Source organism: Platalea leucorodia, assembly GCF_965183815.1.
Source record: "Platalea leucorodia genome assembly, chromosome: 9".
NCBI classification, from domain to species: Eukaryota; Metazoa; Chordata; class Aves; order Pelecaniformes; family Threskiornithidae; genus Platalea; species Platalea leucorodia.
The window spans coordinates 34,595,261-34,617,269 of NC_138831.1; the positions used below are offsets into that span (position 1 = coordinate 34,595,261).

At 39.8% G+C, this 22,009-nt stretch overlaps 1 protein-coding gene across 5 annotated transcripts in view; it reads right to left on the reverse strand.

Annotated features, from left to right (window-relative positions):
* The window catches only part of TJP1 (tight junction protein 1), a 76,278-nt gene extending 54,535 nt beyond the window's left edge, over positions 1-21,743 (reverse strand). For all 5 annotated transcript variants that reach the window (XM_082321324.1, XM_082321323.1, XM_082321322.1 and 2 more), the window contains exon 1: positions 21,612-21,743. In XM_082321324.1, the coding sequence (XP_082177450.1) occupies positions 21,612-21,644 (33 nt within the window). In that variant the 5' untranslated portion in view covers positions 21,645-21,743. The remainder of the gene's footprint in view (positions 1-21,611) is intronic.
* Between the last annotated feature and the right edge of the window lie 266 nt (positions 21,744-22,009).

Consider the following 22,009-nt stretch of genomic DNA (forward strand, 5'->3'; position numbering starts at 1 on the left):
AGTCACATTTCCAGCACATTCCTGAAACCAAATTCAATCATCCAACTGCAGACAAAGCCTCCATCCCTGCTCTTATACACAGCTTGGTGTTACTGTTTTATCACTCAGTTAAGAACATTGGTTGGAGTTCTTCCAGTTTGTTTTTCCCCTTGGGGGAGGAGGAGTGGAGCACAGTATCAGTAGCACAGAAAACAAAAATCATACTATATTAGTTTTACATAAGAAGCCTACATCAGGCTTATATACCTGATCATTGCTTTTTAATTAAAAAATACAAAGCCAAAACACACACACATGGATAAGATACAGCAACCAAAAAATTACCAACATGAAGTCAGCAGCAGTCAAAGCATTCAAGCACCTCACTTTAAGCCAGAATGCCTCTTACCTTGTTTCTAATCCAGAAAAATCATAACCTAGTTACCAAGCACTGCACAGTGTCAATTTTAGATTGTTATACTCGGAAGATCTGCCAAACGAGAGTCTTTGGATAGGCAACAGTATCCCACTAAGACAGAGCAGGGTTGTTTTTCTCAAGATACTCTCAAAGCTTTCAAATATCAATCAAACCAAATACACATTTATGAGCCTTGCATGACAGTTCAGGTTACAGATGCAGAATTATGGCCTTGCCATCCTCCACCTTGACAATAAACCAACAGCACACATAGGTTAATTTCGTCTTAAAATGTTTGGGGGGTTTTGTTTGTGGTTTTTTGTTTTTTTAAAAGCACACAGAGCCACAACAAAACAATACATTTTATGGCTAATTTACCAAATTCTTCTGAAATTAAGATCTGAAATGCAGGAGCTCCAAACAAACACACGCTGCCTTTTACCTGATAGAAGCAGTTGTCAACTACTTTTGTAGCTGCAGAATTCCATGGGTTTTTTTTCCTGATACTTTCCCCCCGAATCTCAGTATGAAGAAATATATCACTTTGTCTAGTCAGATTTTTTTTCCTTTTTATAGGTACAAAATTTCTTCCTCTGAATCTCAACCAACCACTCTTAGTAAGAAATATGGGGTTAAGTGTCCCCTGAACAAACAGAGAGAGAGAGAGAGAGAGATGGCTTTTCTCCCCACCCCCAATTTGGGTAACTGTCAGTTAAGAAGATTCAATTTTAGCAGTCACATGGCTGCTACAGCATCTGCAGAACACATTACAACTCTAAGCTCACATTAACTTTACACATTCAAAGGAAGCAAGTTAGAAGCCAAGGATACAGAAATGCAGGAGTTCAAAGAGGATGAGATGATGAATAATGTTAAATATTACAGCTCTTTGAAAAAGAGTAACTTCTTTGGTTAGAAAGTTTAGTGAGTTTGGAGTAAGGAGTCAATAGTAACAAACAGTGTGGTTAAAAGTGTGTAAACAGGGAACACAACAGGTTTTTGTTTTGGTGGGTTTGTCTGTTTGGTTTTTTAAGTGTAGTGCTTTTAAGTTGAGAGAGGAAGAAAAAAAGTACAAGGAGTCAATGGGAGAGAAGGAATGAGAATTAGAGCAGCATTGCAATTCCCTGCTGGTCAGAGGCAGACATGAGATCTGGATGGGAGGACAAGGTAACAAACACTACAGTAGTGATTAATGTTAATGTGTCCGAAAGGCTTATTCAGCTATCAGCAAGGAAAACATTCCTGAACTTTCTTATCAGGCAAGTATGGGAAACGGAAAACACATCATTTTTCCTCAGCAAAAAGGACTATCCTCATCCTATTACAAAACTAGGCATTGTTATTACTTCACCATGAAATGGAGTACTCATTTACCTAGTTTTCCAAAACACGTACCTTGAAGAAGGGGAAGAGGCATCTGTTTAAGCAGGCACAATCTAGCATGCTTTGACACTTCACAACAATTGTCTCCCAGTCTCCCTACTTACATGCACATGAGTCTGCTCCAGGATTTTCTTCCTGAAAAACTTCCTTTCTAAAGCGAACATGTTAACTAAGTGATGAAGAAAAAAAATTAGCATGCTACAATTGTCCTTACATCCAATTACAAAACTGAACAACGTAGCACTGACAGAACTCAAAACCAGGTAATGTTGTAAGTTGAAGATGTAGAATGAAAAAAATTATATTAAGAAATATTAGCCAATACTACCAGTATTTAAATTCTGAACAATACAGTGCAGGAGAAGAGAGGAGACAGGAGTCCCTTCCTTTTTTATACCAAGCCACTACATTGCATTCAGTAGCCTGCAGATCTACAGATGAACTCCCACATCCCAGGGAGCATATTCCTACAGCTCATTTAACTGCTTCATTTTCATCAGTCCCTTGTACCCTTTTGTTTAGTGTCTACGTAATATAAATTGATTAAAATTATCCACTACTAAGAAAAATTGAAGTGATTGTGAAAGTTCAGTTTCACAAGACTGGCGGAAAGGGGTGAGTGGGGTCTAAGAAAAAGGACGGGTTATTTCAGCAATTGTGTGAACGAACTGAGCAGGTGTCCAACAGTTTTGCAGAGGCAAGGCATAGCAGCCAGAGGACTTTAAGCAAACTCTCTTGTCAGAACAAGTATAAACCTTAAAACAGCATCTTCAGCTGCTTGACAATACAATGGGTTAAGGAGCAGCAAAAGCCTAAGTTTAAGGCTACTTTCCATCCTCAGGGCAGAGTATCTCCTTTATTTCCAAAGCTACTCTGAACTGAATCAAGGTATCAGTCTGGCATTGGTGATGGCTTTCTTGAGGTAGAAAAGGAGCAGGCAAGAAGAGAAGCTAACAAAATAAAAATCGAAGTCTTTTCTGGTGGGTTATTCATTGACTACGAATGTAGAAACATCACTCATATAACAACATACATGCAATCACTTTCATAACCCTAGCTGCTTTAGTGGCTAACAAACAATTGCCTTTTCACAGCCAGTTAGAGTGCTATTTTTGGGGGTGGTTTTTTTAAGCTTAATCCTGGCTATACTATTAGATATCTGAAAGATACGGATGTTTCTTTTCAGAAGGCAAAAGAAGATTCATTGTTACCGAAGTAAGACTCACAAATGTGTTTTACAGAAAATACGCGCACCTTCCAATTTATTATCCTTTCCCTTTTTCCAAGTTATCTGCTTCCTTCTCTTCAGGAGCCATGGCCACTAACAAGCGCAAGAGAAAATAGCAGCACCTCCAGAAGAATGAGCAAGCAAGGAAGAATCAGCAAGACATTTCCACACTTTTCTTTCCCTTCCCTTAAAAGGACATGCAGCAGCAACAGGGACGCCCCTGCCACCCAAAACAAGCCAGAAACATCTTTTTACTCCCATCATAACTCCTCATCTTCTTAAAAGCAGCAATTAAACCAGCTCCATTGGGGAGCCAACACCAGACAAGAGGCAATAGAAGCAGGCCTGAGATACCGCCCAGCACCAACAGCTGCCTTGATTACAATCCTCCTCTTTGATTTCCTACTGGCAGCAATCCCACCATTGCCTTTCACTACACCAGTGGTTCACAACCTCTTCCAATTTGCAGACCTCCTAAGAAAAGTTGGATGCAAATCACCTTATATTAAACTTAAGCTAAGAAAAGCAAGCCTTTTAAAATAGCATGCTCTGGATTTTTTGGGTTTGGATTTTCTCTTTTGGAGGCTGCATCCCTACCCCCACTCCAAGTAACTACGAATTCCCATGAATCCCAGGCTGAAGAATTACCCTAGCCATTTCTCACTCACTGAGTCAGCAGACAACACCCAACCTCCTTCCTTTCCCTTCTGAAGCCAGGGTAGAAGAGACATTGGCTACAGTCACTAGAACAAAATGACAGAGTAATTACTGGACAAGAGGCTTTACACAGGCTTCAAATTAAACTCTGTAGGTATTTAGATTTACATAACCATCATGCCTTTTCCCATCCCACCCTACAGACATACAGCTAGGATTTTTTCTTTCCTGTTTGCACACCAAAGCAGGGGAAGGGACAAGGGAATTAACTAACACACTCAAGAGCATTAATGGTTGACCAGATCAGAACTTCCTAGCAGCGTGTTGCTTTTATGCATACAAAGGAAAACAGCACACTTCAAAACCAATGAAATGCCCTCTTCTCATGAGGAGCCATCTGGTAGACTTTCAATTATTTTGACTATTGTAGGTGAACTAACACTGAATTTTACGTAAAACTTAGTATGCAAATTTAGAAAGCTTTGTAAGTAAGGAATTACCAAAAATTACAATCTTTCACATCAAATAGCTTCCAGGCCTTTCTTCTGTAGTTTAAACTTCACCTTCTACTTCCCCAACTGAACATTTAAGGTGATTAAAAAAAAAAAAAAAAAAGAGTATAACTAAAAGCACAGTTCCATCAAAGGAAAAAAAAGCCACACCCAGAAAGCCAAAGGTTAACCTGAAAAATGGTTACAAAGCTACTTTTGTATTTACATCAGCAATTAAAAATAAACCTATTTAAGTGGAACAAACTGCCTCACCAGCAGCTTTAACCACATGACACTAACTTCTCTTCCCACAATTTCAAGTATATCAAGGATACAGGATTATATTCTTGACCAAAACTGCATCATGTCCATTCATCACCACTCTGGAACGCACATTCCCAAATAGGCGAGAAAACTATGTGGGCAGAAACGATCAGGGCTATTTTAAAATATGCATTGTGTTTCTACCAGAACTGAATCTTCTAACTACCTGGAACCACATTTAAAAAATGAGACTTTACAAACCCAAAGCCCTTAAACGAGGGCAAACTTCTCCCTTTTTGAAAGTTGTTCTGATTGTACTTTAACTCAAAAACTGCAAGAGTCAAAAGTATAACCTGACACTCCAGTTTGCAAGCTGAAAATTCGCTCAAGTTTACACAACCTTTACCTCACCCCTTTATTACTCCAGCACTCCTTGCTCCTTGTGGTACAGAAAGCAGCTCCATTGAACTTCTACATTCTGAATGTCATATATTCTAAGAAAATAACAAGGGGTTACAGACCAGGGAAAATTACTAGTGTAGAACTTTAAGTCTCTCCCCATCTGTTACCTTGTCTCTTTAAGCTTCACATTCTAAAGCAAGTTAAAGCTTTAGTTGACAAAAGAGAACAAATTCACTTGAAGAGTGACAAAGTTCAAAAAGAAGCAAGGAAGAAAGATAACGGAAATCCCACTTAGCTGCATTTTTCCCCTCTGCAAGTATTTGTTCACATTGCTGCATATTAGCTCCAATCTGTTCCACAAAAAAAAAAAAAGTAATCAACAGCAAAAGTGCTTCCACACTCTTGCCTTACTTGAGCCAGCCCCTTGACCCTTGAGAAGGAAGGTGCACATCAAAACATACTGTCATTTAATTTCACAGCTAAACTTAAGTTCTTTCAAGAGCAGAACTTCACTCCATTTTTGGTTTTTGTACCACACTCTTGCCCCTTGGATGTTCACCACCAGCAGCCCAAACATCAGGTGTGTCATTGGCATCTGCAAGTCAAGGACCCAGGTGGTCATTTTTGTGACAACACGTGGTCTTTTCTGGGCCTTGGATAGATCAGCAACATAGTTTTAGGATTACTGCATGACTGTTTTTTAAATAACTTTAAGTTGTTACAAGGCAATACAGAAAAAATTACTTAAAATATTAAAAAAAGCTTAAAAAAGTACTTAAAAGCTCTTTTCCCATTTTACCTCTGCTTTACATCTTGCATCTACACAGCAAACTAGGACATATTTTAGCTGCCCAATCCTGACAAATACATCATAAATTGAACACATTAACGTTCTATGAGCATGTACCAACTATCAGCTTGCACGTACGTATCATCATACTGGTGCCATTTTTCCTTGACAGTGCACTGTCAACTTCGGAGTCAGTGCTCCCAAGCCTATTTACTCTCAAAAGATCAAAGACAACACATGCATTATCATATCAATAGTGCAGATGCAGTGATGCACATACTTAATATACTTAAATACTGAGACCAATGGCACTGCAACACTTCATGAAAGCACAAGAAGTTTCTGCAGGGTTTAACTTCTTCCTCCAAACTGGAGGAAAGGCTGTTGCAAAGCATTAGGTACAGGATAGCTTAATATCATTATTTCAAATAATCTATAGTCCCACATACCTACATAGTGCACATCATTGCATCAGTATAATTGAACACAAACATTAGTATTACTTTGAAATAATTTTCAAAAGCAGTATTAGACTTACATTGTCTTTATTTTTAGGGTACAATACAACCACATTTTCAAGATTTTTTTTTTTTCTTACTGCTACTAGAGCTGGGTACACACTTTTTCCAAGATGAAATCTGAGCTTCTCATGTAAGCAAGTGATAAGCATTGAAACACACACAATTGTAGTATCTGAAGTTTGCACTTGGAAGTCAGCCTAAACAAGTCTGATAGAATGGTACAGATGACTGAATGACAAAGCATTTTTGCTTTTTAGTAGTCTCGCTTTGCTTTTCTTCCATAATACATTTAAGGGGCTCTTCCCCCCCCCCACCAAAAAAATTAAGTCTACTCCAGCACAAGTTAAAAGGACATTTAGCATAAGCCATTTGTATCAGTCCAAGAAAAAGCATCCAACATGATCTAAAGTAATGCTCATAATTAAATGAGCTTCAATTATCTTCGTAGACTTATTTTCAAAATTGAGAAGAGGAAGAAGAAAGTTTGCACACCCTACAAGCACTCACCAGAAAAAAAAAAAAAAACAACACAAAACTTACTGAGGTATTAAAGAAAGCTACAAATAAAACCCATTAAATACAGGCAACAGTTTGACACCCATCAAGAACGTCTCACAAGGAAAATCTAGACATATCAGCACTGTAAGTAACACTGAAAGTGTTCTGTTGGAAGGCTGAATAGCAAGAGAACATCACGGCATTTTCAGGAGAATTGTCATTACAGTTAAACTACTGGTGGTCTCCCTATCTGTACAGGCCTGAAAAGCTACCTTCATTCTCAGCCTATGAAGCTATCAACTTAAGTATCTAATACAGAGGCACATCAGTGAAATTATTTTCTATAGCAGTCAGTTTGATACTTTTTATAAACACACAAACAAAAAGAATGAATTATGTTCAAGTATGTTGCTCTGCTTTTGCATAGATAAAACACATGAAGTGAAGAATCCCAAACTAATCCCTACATAAAGCCATGTCCATAAAGTAACAGTGGGTGTCACGGCTTCAACTCAACTTTGAAATAAGAATTAACTATGCAATAAGTAACACAAGTAGAGATGCTACATGCTTACGAGACAAGACTTATGAGAAGCTGCTCTTTCTCCCTAGGTAATCATCATTTCATAAAGAATAATCCTTGATTGCTAGCCAAGCTATGGTGAAGATGATGACAAGCACGTAGAGTATTTCAGAAAAGGAACTCTGAAAACAAAGACTAAAAATAAAAGTCTATACATAACTACTCAGACATGCTACCCATCAAACCCACCTCTTAGCAAGTATTTCCCATCTGTGCTTAATGGGCAGATGTCTTTTTCATTTACTCAGCACATTTTTTTTAAATGAAAAAGCATGAATGACATTCTAGCTGTTTATCCAACCAGCTGGAGAAGAAACTGGATAAGCTGTTGGTTAACAGCTAAAATGCCTGTATAATTTTGGCCAATGACCTGTTTATCCTAGGTTACAGCTACAGTTCATTCAACTGTTGCCCCAAAAAACTATCAAGTTACATACCAACAAGAACCAGATGCTGAGGATGGTGGGGGGAGAAGGAAGCAACTGAATCACCTACAAACCTGCAAAATCAGCCAGCCTTTTTTTAAAAGGACCATCTTTCCTAAATGAGTAAGAAACCTCAAGAGTTCAGCTTCAGTACACCAGAGAAATCTGTCTGATGAGTCAGTTCAATGGAAAATAAAAGAAGGCCACAGTTTGCAGAGAAACCATTTAATGCACAGTATTCTTTGGAAAAAATCCTGAAGACTAAATACGTAAGGATAAAAGTGAAAAAGTTGGTCAGAAAGAAGCAATGAGAAATGAAACAGTACTTCCAGGAAAGACAGTTGTAGTACAGTCTTTTTTCACTAAAATCAGAATGGAACAGCAAAAGAAAACTTACTGTAAAAAACAGGTGCTTCCAAAGCTTGACTGATTTAATATTTGTACCTTTATAGTCATGCAAGTTCTAATAATTTATCAGAGAAAATTAAGTGCAGTGACAATATCTACATTTGTACTTCTTGTATCAATATACGGATTTAGTTTCATCTTTTCCACTAATTTTTGTAGGTTCACCTTCAGAAGTCATTCCTTTTGGAATTTAATCCTCTAAAAGATACTGTAATGTTATCAACAGGTGTAGTAATCCATCTTTTTTTCCCCACTGTGCCATTTAAGTTGATCCAGAATAACAACTGTTGAACCAAGCCATGGAAAATATTTCTCCTCTATGGAAACTGAAGTGCAGCTACAAAAAGTTAATTTTAATATATACAAAGAACAAACTTTCTTGCCCTACCAATCACTACAAAGAATGCAGACTTCTTTTACCCAGAAGAGGAGGAAAATACTCACTATGGAGTTACACTGTTCAGTTAGGTTCCTGCTGTAAATTCATTACTCATTCTCTTCACTGCATTACTATCGCAGGAAAAATATATTACATTCTTTTACAACTTCAAATTTATCACTGTCACTGTATACTATTTAGCCAAATATCAAAAGCAATTTTAAATACACCAGCTGCTTATCCCTGAATATGCACTACTGCTTCAAGAGGTTTTAGGCACAGGTTGGCATATTTTGCAGTTACTGGAAATGCAGTACACACAGGTGAATACCTGTAGTCACACTGCCCCCAAACAAAGAGATGATGCCATGCTGCAAAACAGAAGCTCAGTCTTAGAATTATATAAAGCTTCATGCGTGATACACGTATACAATATCAAATGTTACTACTTTGTTTTCCACCTCTCAGCAGAATACAACAAAGATGCTTAGTTTTTGATCCAAACACATTGAATGCAAACAAGCTTAGAATCTGAGGTACAAGTAACCAATAGATTATATTAAATATAAATATATTCCCTGGAGTCAAACGTTAAATTGTGAATTGATGAACTTTGCCCTTCATATGTAATGGGCTATTATGCTTCTTATTGTACAGGCTTACTTGGATCAAACATCCAGTGCCTTATTTTCAGTGAGAATATGGATTCTCTGTAAGTGTCTTTGGAAAGCAAAAACCACTTTATCCTTGTAACATTCTAGTCAGGCTACTGGCATTAAAGATTTTATACATTTGAATTTATTTTTCCTCTTCATATGATCCTTACAAGTCAGGCACTACCTGACCTAAAAACTATGAATAAAATCAAATAAAAGTAAAGAGATTAAACAAAAAATGAAGTCAATTTAATTTTTATTCATGTTCTAGCCCTGCTTCTAATGCTCAAGAAAGTACTGGCATTATAGTTACCATATACGATGTCCATTAAGCATCACATACTCAAAAGAAACACTTACTTATCAGCTTCTTCCTATTCTTTGTACCAATTCAAGAAAAGACATTAGATCTCAAACTTCTATACGATACACGCTACATTTCAGGAAACTACTTTGCACTGTATTGGTCATCATCAATAAAGGACCATTGTTTTTTTAATCCCTTCCCTCCCCTGCTTTGCCCAGTCACATACACACACTTTCCGCCCCCTAATCCACCCACTCTTTAAAGCCACCACATCAACTTTTCAAGGCTGCTTGTTTGCAACAGCTCTGAAAAAACCACACAAACCAAATCTCTCACACACAAGCTATTTTTGAAGTGAAAATTAACACGAATACAATTTAAATGGAGACAAGTCAACAACTGGGCCCAGATAAGAACTGTGTGTGTAGTCAGCAGGGGAGAAGTGTTGTTATAGAAAATGGGGGCTAAAAGCATGGAATGAGAGCCAGCTTTGTTCACAGTCAGTAGCCTAAGTGCCTATCAGTCAGCAAAAGCATTTTTAAAACAGCTGCATCAAAGCTTTCTGCAAGTTAGTCAGCATGTGACAGGCCAGCACATTACAACAGTGCCACAGCAATCTCTGCGTAATAGGAGTGCTCGGAGTGACCTGAAAGGTCAGTGTTTTCAAGCATTCCAGTAATCTGTAAATTGCCTTGGCTTATCGCTTGGAAGCAACATAATTACATTGCTTGAAGGGCTAGGACAGTAAAGACAGATTTTAGGTATTATGTTTTGGTCAGCTACATATTAACCTCTACACTCTAAGTATATCCAGGAAATATGGACTAACATACAAATAAGAAATAATGGAACATCAAAACATGGGGAAAAAAATCTGCTTTTCTGATAGAGGGAAGTTTTGTAACACTGTTTATAGTATTTTATCAAGTATAAATATCTTTGAGGTTTTTTTTAATTTCTCTAACAAGTGTTCCAAAATGTTTACAGTTTTTTCTGTAAAACTGATTTTTAAATACAGAAAGACTCAAACTACTGAGTAAATTAAAAGGTCCTGTTCTGGAAGTTAAAAGGTAGAGCAAGCAAAATCTAGTTTCATACTAAGTGTCCAGTTCCATTTGAAAAATGATACTTTCTGTAAGAGAAAAGAAATGATTACTGTCAGCTATAAACATCCCAAGCGATTTCCTCATAGCAAAGCAAGGCCAGTCATTGACTTTATTCAAAGATTCTTCTAGAAATAGAAAAGAAAAATTGGATCCCTCAGTCTACCTCACAAGATTAAAAACATAGTATTTAGTTGCCAACAGCCTAATCAGGATTGTAGTAAGATTCAAACTATTTCAACTCACTATTTGATTCATGTGCTTCTCTCCTGTCATACACCACAGCATACAGCACACCAACCTGATCACAAGGCTCACGGAACAAGGCTCAGTATCTGTATTTGCAGCTCACCACATAGCTTACTTCACCCTGTCCTGTGTAGCCCTTTTGCTGCACAGAAGACCAATGTCTGCTTACTCTACCACTATCTCACTAACAGATCTATTTCTACTACTTCACTCCAGGTGACTTCAAGAATTCTTCATCCACACAGAAGGGAGTAAAAACAAGGACAAATACAAAGAACATCATAAAAACTCCCCATTTTAATTCAATCGTGGAGAAGGGAAAAAGCCCATACAACATTTCTCTGACTGCTTGCTTTTGTTTAAAATATTTTTATTATCAGTAACTACTTAAGGCATGTTTGATTTTTTTAATGGGAGATAGTCAATGTAATACGTCCAGGCTAGCAAAATGCATGCTGCAGAAATATCACATTCAAGTTTAAAAGTCATCTCCTGCCTGTTTGCATTTTAAACTAAGATGCTAGCACAATCTGAAGTACAGGACATAAATCTCCCATTGTTGTCAACCAAACTAAGTTTACAGCCAAAAAGATAGCCCTAGCATTATCAATAATCCAACTGACTTAAAAGGTATCCTCGTAATGCCAGAAGGAAAAAAAAAAGCACACCACCACTGGTCATTCTGAAGGAGAAATGATCTCAGCAACTCTCAACCACTGGCTTCTTACTATTGTTTACACATCTTCCCAAGATAAAGAGGCCTTTACCAACTACAGATAAACACAAGTAAGAAAACCTTTTACATTAGCATTGGTTTACTTCAAATGAATAATCTCTGACTTTATATACTCTGAAAGGCAAAGAGAGTTCCTCAAAACTTGAAATCCAAACATACACTTAATGGATATTTCAACTTCCAACCCCAAAATTCCTCTTAACAGGCAGGACAGGCAGCTACGAAGTCAGACAAAAATTACAAACTTTCATTTTGACCAAGGTGTGTATTGGTTACGTAATCTCATGTTTCAGATGGAAAATTTAACTGGAAAAAACCCACTTGATAAAGAATGGAACGGGTTCCTGGGAATAGCACACCAGCAGAGAAACTAGGACTAGTGCACTATCCGAGAGATGTTTCTTGGAACATTGACTCCCCTCTCCCAAGGGGAAGTGCAGTTTGTATTGGCTAGACAGCCATTTCCTAACTTTTATTCTCTTCTTGTTGTGAGGGGGAACAAACATTAGTTTTCAATCCTAACTGCAGCTCTTCTCAGCATGCATCTGCCCCCCACGGGCAGAAACCCCAGGACATTTGAGGAAGCTGACAGATATGATTCTTCTTTGTCCATATTCTTAACATTAAAAATACTGCCAGTATTCACAGTTTTGGGGGTGGGAGGGGTTGCACCTTTAGACCACTGGGGTGGTGTTCCCTCTCAGCTGGAAGAGAAAGGCATATTGTGCAAGCGAGTAATTCTGAACAACCCCCTTCCTTAAATAGACTGTTTTAGCTAGAGAAGAGGAGGACTTTCCTTAAGTCAGAACATATAATTTATAGGAATAGTTTTCCATTTCCACAGGGATTGTTACTATCTTCTGAACCAATTCAAACTACCACTCTTTGCACAACTGGGAGCCTTCAGGTCAGCGTCTCCTCTCCCTGAAACAGCAGAGTATTCTCAGAAAGGTGAGCTCTTCATTTTATTCCACCTGTAATTCAGGTCATATCTACACGAACAGTTAAGCCAGTAAGATCAAAGACTTTCAGATGATGCTTGCTTTGTTGGCTATCTATAGAAGACTTACAAAGAATATAGATACGCATTTAAGAGGATGTAGCTTGCCAAATTATCCTCATACTCAAGATTCTGCCCTTTTTCATTTATCTGGGAATACGTTCAGATAAATACTATAACTGAAGAAGAACGCCCAAATTAGTGTGTGTGATGATCTCCATTATTTCCAAATGCAGTACAAGAAAGGATAAGTAGTAGGTGCATTTCAGTATGTTTTGTTCACGGCTTCTGATTATTTCTCATCTGAAGTTTGCATTCTTCCAGGTTTTGAAATACTTCCAGCTTGCTATGGAAGGTCTTATTATCTAGAATTTCTCTATAGAATCCTTGTGTCCTTCAAACTGTCCTTTATTTGCTTTAGCATTTAGAAGAGCTTTTATCATTTTCTTTTCCTCTCCCCACTGCCTTTACCCGTCTCTTACAGAAAGCAGGAATAAGCAAATGAGCTCACACAGCAGCCACAAGAAAATACTCCTGCAACTTGAGCAAAACATCTACGTTTTTATTATGGCTCCTTCAGAGGTTAGGTCTGATACTATAACCTTCTTTTTTTTTAAAAATAGTAATCTTTAAATACAACTATGCAGTTAGCCTTGACAAGACAATTCTGTGAGTAAGGCTTAGTCATACAATAGAAGGTTTCACAATAATTATTTGGAGAGTCCAGACACCTCAGCTTTTGTGCTAAGGTTTTTGGTTTCTTTGCTGGGGAGGGCGAAGGCAAGAAAAGAGGAAGAACAGGTACTTGACTCAGGAGTAAAAACTGTCCACTTGCCTTTGGCTCCCTCTTTCCTTTCATTCTCTTCCCCCTCAAATATCACTTAGTATTTTCCTCTCTAACTGTTTTCATTCTGTAGTTCCTTTCCTCCCATCATAGTTCTCATTTTGGCTCAGCCAACAGAAGCTTACACAAAAATCCAGGAAAGGTAAGCAAATACAATGAAAACATAACCAAAGACAGATCTTTGGCCTCCCCCGGTGAAAGTTCATTTGAGAAACCAGATGCCAACCTTTCATTCAGAAGATGATGGAATTCAAAGTATTGCATAGACCTAGCTATTCCAACTTCCTCCTCTTGATTCTTAAGAGACAATACTCTCCTGCAGCAGCCTGGAACATGTCTGCTATTTATTAATTTCCGAATCCTCCTTGCTTGTAAAGACCAACTTCATCTGATGCACTCTTGGCACCTCCATGAAGGAGAACACACTGATGCAAACATTTTCGGATATGTCTAAGAAATATTGAGTGGCAAAGATAATACTCCGCCAAGACACATCATATCAGAAGAACTGGGGCGGGAAGAGACAGGACAGACAACAACAAAAACTTTGCAGTGATACAGTGCCTCTGCCATTCACTTCAGAAGATAACAGTACAAAGGTTTATACTATACTTACTTAAGATTTGCAGAACTGCTGCTGACTGCAATATAAACAAAAACTTAGAATTCTGATAAGGCTAGTGGTATATGGTCAAGAAGCTTCCTAACCGCCCACAAGATGATGACATTTCATGGCCCACTTACCACCTTACAGATAAGTAATACTTATTTTTTCAGTCTAACTGCCACTACTGCACCTAAGAAATGCAAAATACAGGGGTCAGCAGCTGCAAGATGAATATAGTAGACTAAATATTCAGGATTGCATACTGACAGGGTATTCAAACACTTTTACTGATAGATCCCCTAATTTGAAACTCAGCAGTTTCCTGAGCAGCTCCAGGGGGCATTTACCATCTAACTACCAACAATACACAAACTACAATAAACTATATGAGCAAGAATGGAAAAAATAAGCTGGCATACTACAGGGTGCTTCTACAGCACTGTCTCCGATTCAGACGAAACATGTTCTTGGTTCAAACCATTAATATGTTTTTTATAAACCTGTACACCTTTCTTGTATTTCCTAGCTAAAGGCTCCATGGTTTAGGAGCATTAATCCAGTCTTCATTATCCATAGGAGGTAAAACCCAAACAAAATGCAAGTCCATTTAGTTCTCTCATACGAGATTACCCTCCAGGAGTTTCCATTCCTACATAGCTGGGTTATTAACATAGGGGCTTATCCTGTATGCAATGGCCAATCGCCTTCCACAACTTAATTTCAGTTTTGAAGGAAACACAAGTTCTTTTGTCAGGAAGTCATGCCTTCAAGCTTGGCTTCAAGATCTTAATACCCACTGGAAATACTATTTCGGGGAGTCCAGGTTTACAGGAAAAGCCTGCACCTTTTCCACCTGACACTATGCTGGAAAACTACTTCATGTGGAGGCATTCATTGGCAAAGGAGTATTTTTCCAAATAACATGTCGGAACAATGCTGGGTCGAGTAAGATGAAGTTTTTAAACAAGCAACCTGTGCTGAGAGGGTTAACATGATCTGGCCTTCTCCCAGATTTAATTCTGGGGAAGCCAGCCATCTAAAATGAACATGAATTACAGATTTATGAGTCTTGGAATTTGTTCAGATAAACAACACTTGGCATACTTAGCCCCAGGTACTATCCTGATCCCATATTAGTTACAACTGACTAATTATTTGATACCACATTGTCAAGTAGCACCTTTTAAAGTTACTTCTCCTAAAGTTTTACAGTTACAGTAATTCCAATTGTTACTTTCTATTAGAAACAATGAATCTTTAGATGGCATAATTTAAGCCTATTATATTTTCAATGAAGCTGAAAGCAACTGTAAATATTCCCCCTTTTGCTTTTTTTTATTTTTTAAGACTTCTAAAATTTTTTTTTTTAATCATTTTATAGCAACATGTGCCAGGTCAGTCCTTTTGCAAACTCATGGCACCGCTGCTTGTAGTTTAAGTAATACAAAAACTGACATCATTGTTCAAATTTCACAATATGTCTTGTTTCATTACATTACTGCTTCTAGTTATAATTTAAGGTTATTACTTCCCTTTAATTAACTCTATTTAAGAAACCAAGCAGAGTCTCTTCAGCCACAAGTTACTTCTTTGTAATTTCTGTTATTGTATTTTGTTATTATCCAACTTCATAGTGAATATAACCAAGTCAATAATGCTGTAGCAACAGCAGTCTAAAAGATAATAAGGGAAAAGGCTTGGAACTACAAATCAAAGAAACTGCCTACTTTTGCTCAATTTCTACTTTTATCATATCAGTACTTTGCATATGCAGGGGTGCGGTGGGGAGACGAAAAGACTATCGGAGCAGTAGCAAGTTCTGTTATTGCTTCCTCCGCTATGGAAAACGAACAAAACACCTTATGATGAGTTATGCAGGCCAAAAAGGGTATGCTTGCCCCCTTCTCATGAGAACATGAACTTCTCCAGTCAACACTCCCTACTGCTATCATCTTACTGAATTGAGGCTGCCCTCCCCCACCACAAAAGGGTAGAACATCTGTTTATAATGGATTAGGAAACAAGAATCCTATTAGAGATTACCAAATACCCTTGAGAAAATAAATACTATTTTAATATAAAGCCAATATTTAAATTTTTAGCAGCTACAATATATTTAATTTTTCCAAGTGTCTAAATAAACCCTGATGTGCAAAGGCAGGAAACAACTCTAAAGAGCTACTGAAGATCCTACAAAGTTAGGAATAGCAAACATGAGCAAAGTGCCCAGTCCTGCACACACTGGGGCAGTTCTCCAACCCTGCAGTAGTCCATATACACAGCTCAAACAGCCCACAGGGCTCGTGGCTTAAGAAGTTATCTAAGGATATACCACAGCAGGAAAATCCCATGGATAACCAAGCAGACACCATTGTCCCTGGACAAGGCATCACACCTGTGGCCTCAGCAGCACTTGTTACTCTGCAGGATTCAAGGGACCCACACAGGACCATACAGCATTCAGATGAACATGTTCCTCCATTTTCTCAGAAGGATCTGAGGATCTCAGATCTGAAGCACATCACAGCCCCTTGAAACAAGGGCACCCCTACTACTTATGAGTGTAGGGCGCATATTTGAATAACCTGTCCCTAAAATAGCATAATTATAAGACAAGACAATGTTTTCATTTCAGGATTTTTTTTGACTCAGCATAAATACACTGCACAGAATCACAAAATTCATTTTAAGACTTCCCTACGGCTGTTTGCTTAATCAGTACATTCAGTGAAGAAGTCATTAGCAGTATATTTGCCTGAGAAAACACTGAGCATAGTTTGTTATTAATTTTTGTTGCATTTATACTATGATAACCAGGAAAAATTGGGGGGATATAAACTATCAATGCCTTTCTTAACCAGAGGATAGTTTGCTGTACAGACTACATAACTTCAGACATCCTACAAACTTAACAATAAGCCTTTACTTCAAATACTATCCCTTAACTCAGACACTCAGATTTTGACACAGTGTTAATAAACCGAACACTGGGACTATTAATTTTGACATAGACACATATGGCTTTACTCTCCCCACACTGTGACTGTAATCTGACTTCTCCCCTGCCCCCCCGATATACACAAGACATCACCTTTCTGCTAGCTATAGAGGACAGGAGAACAAAACAGAAGAGAGGATCCCATTTCATACTCCAAGCTTATTGGCATGGCCTGTAACAAAATGAGCGAACAGTTGGGTCCTTGGTCAGAACTTCACCAACTGATACAAAGTTTTTGGATGAATGCTTTGACCTGAGAGGGACAATACTTTTGCACAGCATTTCAAGTAAAAAAAATCAAAGTATTTAGCACAATTCACAGCTTGAATAGTTACAGTTACTAGTTACAGTTCTGTTTTCAACTCAGTATCTTATGCTGAGGACTTGTTATCAAGTATTTTCATGAGTCCTCATACGAGAAAGTTTTGACCATGGTGGTACATTGTAGTGGCAACACAGACATATACTCGAGCTTAATGACTGCTCTTGACTTCAAGCACCAGTTTAAAATACCATGTTTTGAGCCTTTTTTTGCATAGACAGAAGCCCAATATCTGCCCTCATAGTACGTAAGTAGTAGCACAACGTGCACATTAAAATACCAATGACGTACAATAACCCATTTCTAGATGTTTTCCTTGAAACAAAGATTAGCTAGCTGGTCACTGATAAGCTCTGACTGATTTTCCACTCTATAAAGGTGGAACCAGCTCCCAGGCACAGTCAGATTTCAAGCTCTGTTTACATTACAGTAATCTTTGCACTGCATGTTGAACCAGGAGCAAACTGCAGAATATACTTCATAATGACCTGCAGAGTGTGTGGAGCTCACGGCTCTTCTCACATGACAACAAAACTCATACTGAAAAATACACCTAAACTATCATTTGGTAGCTGAAGTTGCCTATAGTCGTAACTGTAACAGTCGAAGAATTCAAGAAAATCCAAGCCCAAAATGTAAGTTATATAGACAATTTCTTCTTTGAAAACAAAACATTAAAATAAGTATTTCCTAAGGTCCAAACACAACTTACAGGAACACTATCAAAATTAAATGCAGTCGTCTTTTTTCCATGTAGAAAGTAGGTTCTGATGTTAAACCAAATCCCCAGTGTTACTTTCCCGTATCCATTTGCTATGTATTTATTTCTTCTTTGTTGTTATAGTTGAAGAATCTCCCCAACAACCTGACAGTTGATCTAACATTATAGCATTCACACAGTCTTAAATGGGAAAAACAAAGTACTGTTCCAAACCTAGCTACCTCACAGATTACAGCGTATTAAAAAACACTTTAAAAGCTTGCGTATATATTCTCTACAAGAAACAAATACACTGGTGTCTCCAAGTAGGATTTGGGGTAGAATGCTAACCCACATTTATGAAAACTATTGGTCAATCCCTCTAGCAGAGGAAACCAAAGAGTCCTTGCAATCAGCAAGTCTCAAACTGTTAATGTGATCAAGTTCTCAGCTTCTGATTGAAGTGGTAGATAATAGATATGTGCCTGGAGCTAGAAAGACAGAACAACCAAAATCCAATTAATTACAGGACTGAGGTGAAAGACTGGGAAATATTCTTTATGCACGTGTTTAAAACTAGAAGGAAGCCTCAAAAACTCCGGTTCAGCATTCAAAAAGGCTCAAGAATTCAAGAAGTCCTGTCCCAAATTTACTACTTAAAAGCATTTGTATTTTTTTTTTTAACCAATGTGGACTATATTTGAACTCTCAGCTTAAAGGTGGAAAGCTTTACATCTCATTACTAATACCCTGACACAGTCATTCCCACAGCATCCATTAGTATTGTTCAAAAAGACATCAGAAGAGATTAGGCCCCTTACATTTTGCAATCACAGCCACCACTAGATTAGACTGCAAGCAAGATTTCATTTCTCTCACCGTTTTCCATTGTATACTACCAACAGCTACAGCAAGCATTTAAAACCTTAATAAAAACACATTCCTTTATAGCATAGCAGGGAAAAAGTTAAGTAACCAAAATTGAAGGGCTGTGGAAGGTAGTATAAAGACTGTTGTTAATAGAGCATAACACAATCAATCATACCCACCAAGATTCCCACATGTACAAATAAGAATTATTCAGCTAATAAAAAAAAATTATTTTTTAGTTCTCTTCTGGTCAAGCTTGCCAAGATAAATACGGACATGGACACAAGGCCCACAAGGCTAAAAAGTATGTTAAATAACTATTAAGAGAAAACCATTCACAGAGGGTTTCTTTTAATGCATTACAACCCAAAAATGAGAAAACAGATACCGTGTCCAAAGGGGTAACTGAAAGAAACCAGAGCTGAAACTTGAACACAGAAGTCCTCCAATGTTCTAGTATTTCTAAAATATTTAAAAGTATATGAACAGTAGCCCAGGAATTCATGGCTGAGGTAGAAATAACACTACCCATCCACTGAAAGCACTTCTGTTTTGATAAGGAAATTCATACAAACTGTATGCATAAGATTCTAGTCTCTAAAGACATTTCTGTGATCACCATCAATAAGGAAAGAAATAACTTTGATAAGAGGCTATGACAGACTGTAAGAATTTACACTGAAAAAGTTACAGAACTTAAAATTTTTTTTTCCTGAGAAAGAGATATGATATTTCAAATACATGATTATTTTTATAAAATCTGAAAGTATACCAGTGAAGAGTTAAACCCGAGGCAGACTATATTTTGCAGCATCCTTAAATTTACATACCTTCCAGTACAATTACTTTGGCTGATATTGTATACATGTATACATGCTCAAAGGGCCAATCTGATATGACCATGATCTGGAAGAAGTTTCAAATAACTGCTATAGTAGGATACAAATTTCTATTTTACACCAGTCTGTACACAAGCCTACAGTCAAGAGATAATACTTCTGTATTTAAAAGGCAATATTTTTCCATAGCCTCACAAAATAGCTACATTTTAAGAGAGTATTTTGAACTGGAAGCGGGAGCCTTGCACCCCAATTTTATACAGGAGAAAATCTGCAAAATTTAAGCTGATGCAATTTCTCACAATTCCTCACGTGGTAGAATTCTAACACAACACTATTCTTTTTTAGGAGCAAAGACAACATTTATCTTCAAGTCCTGTTTGTTGCTAATACAAATGCATTCGAACAGGGGGGAAAAAAAGCATGCTTTATCGGTCTCTGTAGCTAGGTGACACCACCAGTTTGAAATATTACCCAAAATAAGTTACTTCTCCAATCGTATGCACTTATTGTTGAACTGTGTGCACATATATGTTAAAATGTAATAGAAGATCTCTAAACACATACTTAGAAAGGAGCATGCAACTCAGCAGGTCAACACTGGCATTTAAGTTTTTTAAATCCCGCTCTGGAAGCTGAAGTTGCCTTGAATACACCTTGAAAGTAAAATTAAGACTTCAGAGTCGATAAAATCGCCACAGCTAACAATATCTTACAACTACTAAGTTTACAATTAACTCAGTATTTCAAGTAGTCTTAAGTTTTTCAGTAGTAACGCGGTAAGGTGTGTATTTTGCTTCAGCCTGCAGAATATCACTTGTGAGTAAGCGCATACCAGTAAGTAACATCAGACCGAAACCACATAGTTTCACTCCAGAGCAAACACCACGAAGCCGAGTTCCAGCAACACCAGCTAACGCACGATGGGAACTTGCCATGCTGAAGCCAGGGCAGTTACTCAGGAGTCACAGCTAAAAATTAGTTCGAAATTTAAATTAAAAGTAGTTTCAAAGCAAACCTTTAATAACACACGAAGGAAAAATAACCTGTTGAGTGCTGCTAACTCCACCTCTTTCCCTCGGGGACATTCAGCATTACTCACCGCCGCGGCAGTGCTAGGGGAGGTCAGAGTACACACCCCGCAACGTGCACCTGCACCATAAACACCTACGGATCAGGTGGAGGACCGGCAAAAGTTTCTGAAGGATTACTGCCGCCCCAAAGCTGTTTACCGTATGTCAGCAACAATCATCCCCGACTGATTCAGCGGCTGCAGAAAAATCCTGCAGTACTGGACTCTCCCGGTTAAACCTCTCCTAATTGCTAGCCGACTCTTCAGCCTGGAACAAAAGGGCACGGCCTGCCCCAGCGCGCAGGCAGCGCGCGCCCACACGCCCCTGCCCCGCAGCCGGCGGGAGCGCGCTCCGGCCGCCACCGGAGGCTTCTCCCGGGGGCCCGGGCCGCCCCCGCCCGGGCAGGGCCCGCCTCCCGGGAGCGCGCCCGCGGTCGGCGCGGACCCGTCCCGCCGCTGGGGCCCGGCGCCCGCGGCGCTCCCCGCCCGCCAGCCGGGCGCCGCCGCACGTCCAACAGGTAGGCGGGCGGGGAGCGCCGCGGGAGGCGGCCGGCGGGGTAGCGGCCCCGGGCCCGGGGGGCTGCGGGCCACCTGCGCGCTCGCTCGGCGCGGCCGGCAGGCGGGAGGCTCGCCGGGCGGCCGGGGCAGGCGGCTGGGAGGCCCCGGCCCGCCTCGCCCACCCCCTCAGGCCGAGCGGCCCCCCAGCTGCCCGCGCCCCCGGGGCGGGCGAGGGAAGCCGCGGCCGGCGGGGCACGGGCTCGGCGGGGCACAGGCTCCCCGGCGCGGCAAGCGGCTGCACGGCGGCGCCGCCAAAACCGCGCCGGGGGGACGGCAGGGATTAGAGCGGGGATGGAGCGCCGCCGCCCCGGGGCTGAGCCTTACCTTACTGGAAGCCGCCGCGGCCCTGGCAGACATTTTGTTTCCTTTTCTCCCCCGGAGTAGGGCGAGTGTGTGCGCGCCTGCAACTACTCAGGCCGGGGGAGAGAAACTCCCCGCCGCCACCCGCGCCTCACGCAGCTGCCCGAATAAACATCCCAGGGCGCGGGGGGAGGAGGAAGAGGAGGGCGGCGGGGAAGGGGCGGGGACGGGGGAGGAGGGAGGAAGAAAGAGGAAGGGGAGCGGGGGCTCAAGTTTGATAAAAGCCCGGTCTCTCTCCCGCGGCCAGCGGCGCCTGGCACGCCGGGGCCGGGGCCCGCCGAGCCCGCCCGGGGTGCCGCCGCCGGGGCGCGGAGGGCGGGAGCGGCGCCGCTGCCCTCGGCCCGCCCGTCCCCTCAGCGGCC